Below are 5,594 nucleotides of genomic sequence, written 5' to 3'. Positions count from 1 at the left end.
CTAGGTAAGATCCTGCTGGAAATCTTACCTTTATAAAAGTGATACTTCTACATTTTTATGTTTATCCATGCATTAATTTTCTGGGCATTAAATTCAAATGAAGAATTTACAAACTAGCATTTCTTCTAAGTGTTTGTTTCGATCACTGTTGGTCTATTTTAGAAGACATTAGTAATTTGTTCTTTTTTGAAAATGAGCTTCTATTCACTGAAAACTGCAGCAAAAAATGGATGTTCAATGTTTGAGTTCCCCAGGAAACTCATACAGCACTGACTTTGTGCTCTCAATCTGACCTTTTTTACATTATATAAGAAAAAAAAAAATAATCCTTATGAAAGTCAGGTTGAAGATAAGATCAGCATGGTGGGCTGGTAATTACATAAAGTGATGTTCAGTCATTAGAGAAAATGTACAGTTGATCCAATGGCTTAGATGTGGGCGAGGAATATGATCTAGCTTTTACTGGTATAAAAGAAAGATGCAACTTTTTCATCCATCAGTTTTGGGAATTTACCTTCAAGTGTTAAGGACAGCTCATCTACAAACACCGTCCTGCAGTTTCTCTGATTTATTCCGGTTGAACAAGGGAGGTAATATATTTTTATTTTTTCATGACTGTTACAGAGGAACAATTGCATATGTTTTTACATTCTCTTTCTCTTCTTTTCCACAAATTTCCTTCTCCTTCCATTCTGTCAAAGTTTTTGCTTTGAATGTTAACTTAAAAGTTACTTTGGGACTAAAACATCAATGCTTAGAGTTAAGATTACTTTGTAAATAAGAGAAAATGAAGCTCTAGAATTAGGTTGCAGCTAAACATTGATAGTTTTTTGAATTCAGATTGGATCCCAAACTTCTTCATTAGTAACTTTGTGTTTTTCTCCTGCTCAATGGTGGCAATTGCTGTCAAATATCAAACATTACACAACCTGTGCATTAGCACATCTTTTAGAGTCTTTAACAGAAAAAAGATAAGATATTGTAAATAATGAGGTGAGAATTTACGTGCTGGGAAAGATTTAAAATTACAATCTTTCCAAAGAGCTCCTGAAATTCAGGCATTATATATTATTCCAGTAGCTTAAGAACGATAATATTTAATAGAACGAAGTAGAAGCTTCCTTGGATTTGATGGTGAGATGAAATGAGTGGTGAGAACGTTTACTGGGTTAACAGCACGGGCACAGTCAGAAAATTCCAATAAGACCATCAGACAAAACAGCTATTGCTCTGGAAAAGTAGAGAAGATCACATCTCTGGTTTATTGACAGGTCTCTTTGGTGGTTTTGGTATGAGCCTGACAATCTGACTCAATAGAGGAAGTACAAAACTGCAATTTCAATTCCCCTTTTGGGTAAAAAACTTCCCTCTGGGAGTCCCTTGAGCCATTACAATGTACCAAATTATAGAATTATGTCTTCTTGGAAAAAATTAGGGTGAAGGATGCCACAGTGCCTTCAGCAAAAAACATGAAAGACAGGATAATCTGTCTAGGGTTGTGGAGTTATTCCTGTGGCTGGCTTCTTTTACTGGAGCCATTGAAGCATTTAGGCTATCAAAAGACTCAGGACCATGTAGAAACAGATCATTTGGAAAAGCCTGTCTGTGTTCTGCTGGTGCATGAGACCCTTCAGCTGGCTTCTTGCACTCTGGGGAGCATTCCCTTGGATGGAGCAGGGTTTAACATTAAACTGTGGAATTGTGTTCCAGTGCAGGCAGGTCTGCCAGCAGTCACACCCCCTCTAAGGGATTGTAAAGAGGATATACAGAAAGCAGCCTTTAAAAAAAGTGCTTTATCTTCTGGAGGGAGGGATCCAGCCAATCCACTCTGTGTGGCTCCGAAGATGCTGTTGAGCTCGTTTTGGTTTGAGAGGACCATAAGAGGTTGGGGATCTAAACAGTGTGAAGGACCACCTTTCTCCTGCAGACACAGCTTACTCTTGCTGAAGAACAGGTCACAGAGGGCTAGCAGCTGCTTTTCAGGAGCCTGACAGCCATGTTCAATGCTTCTAAAGCTTTCGGGAGAAGTCCAAGCAGAGGCGGAAAACCACAGGTTACACAGAGCCCTTATGCATACCTACATGCATACATTCAACTGGCTTTTGGGCACCTCTTCTAAATGCTTATTTCTAGTGCTTCCAAAGTTGTTGCCAATGTTTTTCCTTCCTGATCATTGTTGGCTGCTTTTAATTCCTTTATCCTCTGTTTTCTGCCAGCATGAATGACTCACTGGGCAGGTGGGAGGGAGGAGGTGAAGTTTCTTGTACCCAGCACCCAGCTTTGCCACCTGGTAACTAACCAGCCTCTTAGCCATCCTGCTTAGCTGGGCTTCAGATCATTTCTCTTTCCTCTATTTTTTTCCTGAAGATGCTACCTTCATTCATTGCACTGGAAAGCACTGCATATCAGTTTTGCTCATAAACTTTGTTTCTTTCCACTTTAGTAACCCACGGCAGGCAGGGCCCATGCTCTTCTCATCCCGTCTTTGGTCTCAGCCTTCAAAAATGTGTGTATTTGTATTTCTAGACAGATCATGGATTGCTATGGGAAGTATGCAGCTGTCACATTGACCATTTTGTCTGTATTTCTACATCTTCTTCATACTTTCCCAGATGGAGAGTTTCTCATGCAGGGTAAGCTGCTTTCAGCATGCAGAAATACAACAATTATAAAGAGTAGTAATTAAATTTTCACGTTTTATAAGTGTGGTCATAAATTTTATCTTTCTGTTGCATTTATTGAGAATGAGGGTATAATAAATCAAGATAATTCCACTATGAGCATGCTTCCTATATCTTCCCTAACTTGAATTTCTCCAGGTCAATGATGCTCCAGATGACCATGTCCTCATGTTGATGTGGGTAACCTTAATCCTGGAAACACTATTGAACAGAAATTTTTGGTTTCTTATACTCCTGTGATCTAAATGACAATGTAACATTAGGAACAGCAGAACCTCAGCTTCTCCCTCATAATATGCAGAATATTTTTACAATGTAGATCCCAAAATATGGGATGCTGGTGGTGTAGCAGTCTATGAAAGACATATATTAGATTTTAAGGGTACTTTGGAGGTTGCAGGTTTTTTTATTTAGCCTCAAATAAAATATAAAAAAATGTGATGTACAAAAATCTTGGTACCACTGAACATTTAAAAAACTCTTGCTAACAGAATCTTACTTGAAAACAGGCAATGTTTTGGAAGCACTACAAGTCCTGCTGGTGCTTTTATCTATAGCTGGTAGGAAGTTTTCTACGGGTAGCTAGTGTTGTAGACAGAAACAAACCTCCACAAGTATCAACAAAATTAAAAAGAAAACCAGGAAAGATCTAGTAGTGCTTGTGGTTTACTTAGAAAGCCACAGCCTAGTTTTACAGCTGGTGCATGTCACAGAGTTAAAAAAACCTAAAGAGGAGAGCTTTGGTGTCTGTGCTTTTCTGTTCTGCAGACATCAAGCAGCATAATGTGGCATGTGCTTCCTCTTACAGCCCGCATTTTCCCTTTGTTTTTGAAAATGAAAATACAGCTGGAAACCAAGTAAAATTCTCTTTCTTATATTTTTATGGCAGGTTGTCCAGAGTGCAAGCTAGGGGAGAACAGATTCTTTTCCAAGCCAGGAGCACCCATTTACCAGTGCACTGGGTGCTGTTTCTCCCGTGCCTATCCCACTCCGATGAGGTCCAAGAAGACCATGCTTGTTCCAAAGAACATTACATCAGAAGCAACATGCTGCGTAGCAAAGGCTTTTACCAAGGTGAGGGTGAGAACGAGGTCTGCTTAAGCTTCTTTTAGAATGTTATATGAAGCTGAACAGTGACTAGTAAAGAATATGGTTTTGCTAGAGGACACTGGATAACAGTTTGAGGGAAGAATCCTTGGCATTTATGTCCTTTGTGCCTTGGTTTTTTCTAAAGAAGAAATTAAAGCATCAACCAGTAGCAAGTTGGATATTCAGCTGGGACGAGAAAATTGGTGCAGCACCACTGAATTATTTGAAACTGCTTTGTCTCATGACGCCTGCAGCTCTGGTGATGGACTTGTCCCAGTATTTTCAATTCTCCTGGATGTGCACCCTCCCCTTAAAGGCTATGCAGTGTGTGTGTACTTGATTTTAATAAGTTGATTGCCTTGTGTCTTTACTGCATAGACAGGAGTTCTCTGGGAAGGTGTCTGGTCAATACAATCAATTACATATATGGGAATGAGGGACCAAAACCATCCGTGCTCATTAGATTAATTGAGATGGTGTTTTAATTTCTTATAGTATAACCAAGAGGGAACTGTAAATGTGTGCAAGTACTGTGAGCATTCATCTAGAAGGTTCTTTTAAAGATTCTTCTAAATTGATTATTTTGGGAGTGATTCTGCTCCAAGTGAAGAAACCTTACATTTTATGTAATAAGTGGTGAGCTAGTTGAAACAAGCTAAGGTGTCTGTCGTATGGCAACCTGAGTCAGGCTCATTAAATGTGTCAGCTAGAGGTTCAGCTGAGTTACCCACTCACAGATTTGGAGCATTTGAAATACCTTAGGGTACCAAAATCATATGGGCATGGCTGGCAGACCGGAACCCATGAAAATGTAAAGGTGACTCGTTTGTTTCTTGCCTTTGTTTTTGTAATTCCCATGTGATATATTTTAAGGACACTTTCTGATTTTCCATAGATTGGTTACTTGACACTTTTGGAAACTCAAACACTTTAAGTTGTGTCCAAGTTAAAGAGCAGCAAATTATGTCACCATGCATCTCACTACTGAAAACCTTCACAGTACAGCTCCAAAAGCAGTGATGATGCAGCTTCATAAGCTGGTGTTGAGGTCATTCTAGTACATACATCCCAAAGGGCCTGTGTACTTTGTAGTTAAGAAAAAGTTTTCAGACATATTTTACTTGACAATGCTGTTTTTACTGTGCAGCTAATCCTAATTATTTGTTATATGTGTGTTCTTTTTTTAAGATTACCCTTAAGGACAATGTGAAGATAGAGAACCATACAGATTGTCACTGCAGTACCTGCTACTATCATAAATCCTAAAGCCTGTCCCTTTGTTAATGGTCAAGGACAACGGTGAATGGAGCATTCGTTTTTCAGCTTTTATAGCACCACAGTGTAAAACCTTATGTTTTCTGGTAAAGACTCTGGGTAGACCTCTGGATAAGATAGATGGCTATTTTATTTCCTCCTTGCTTCCTCATGCATTTAAGTTAGTGTAATTATTTCCATTAGGGATAAAATACAGCACTTGCATGACCAAATTCTTGATCTATTTTTAAAATAAACTGTCAGTTAAATCATCTATGTTTATTGAGGAAAAATGGTGATTTATTAGCTTAAGAGGCAAAAATAGATTCTGATGCAATTAAAATTTCTGTATTTTTTTTTTTCTTTTTGGCAGAGAGGGAAAAAGGAAGAGAGGGATGGGAAACTGAACAAAAGAATTATTTTCTGCTTATTCACTTAGTGATTAGATTTCTTTGAAGATGCAATGTATTGTTTCTCCTTTGCTTTTCTTCCATTTTTATTTTACCTAGTGGGAAGAAAGTATAACAGTATATCATCTATGCACAATTCTCTGTCTTTCTGTGGCATCTT

General features: G+C 38.3%; 1 protein-coding gene across 1 annotated transcript; it reads left to right on the top strand.

Moving 5' to 3' along the window:
- The first annotated feature begins 2,533 nt into the window (after window positions 1–2,533).
- Window positions 2,534–5,036, top strand: CGA (glycoprotein hormones, alpha polypeptide). The gene is made up of 3 exons (XM_058835772.1): window positions 2,534–2,633; window positions 3,571–3,755; window positions 4,959–5,036. The coding sequence occupies exons 1-3, from the start codon at window positions 2,534–2,536 to the stop codon at window positions 5,034–5,036; spliced, it is 363 nt and encodes a 120-aa protein (XP_058691755.1).
- Window positions 5,037–5,594: the final 558 nt, after the last annotated feature.

This window comes from Poecile atricapillus, chromosome 3 (assembly GCF_030490865.1).
Source record: "Poecile atricapillus isolate bPoeAtr1 chromosome 3, bPoeAtr1.hap1, whole genome shotgun sequence".
Taxonomy (NCBI): Eukaryota; Metazoa; Chordata; class Aves; order Passeriformes; family Paridae; genus Poecile; species Poecile atricapillus.
This window is presented reverse-complemented; position numbering and strand designations above follow the sequence as displayed.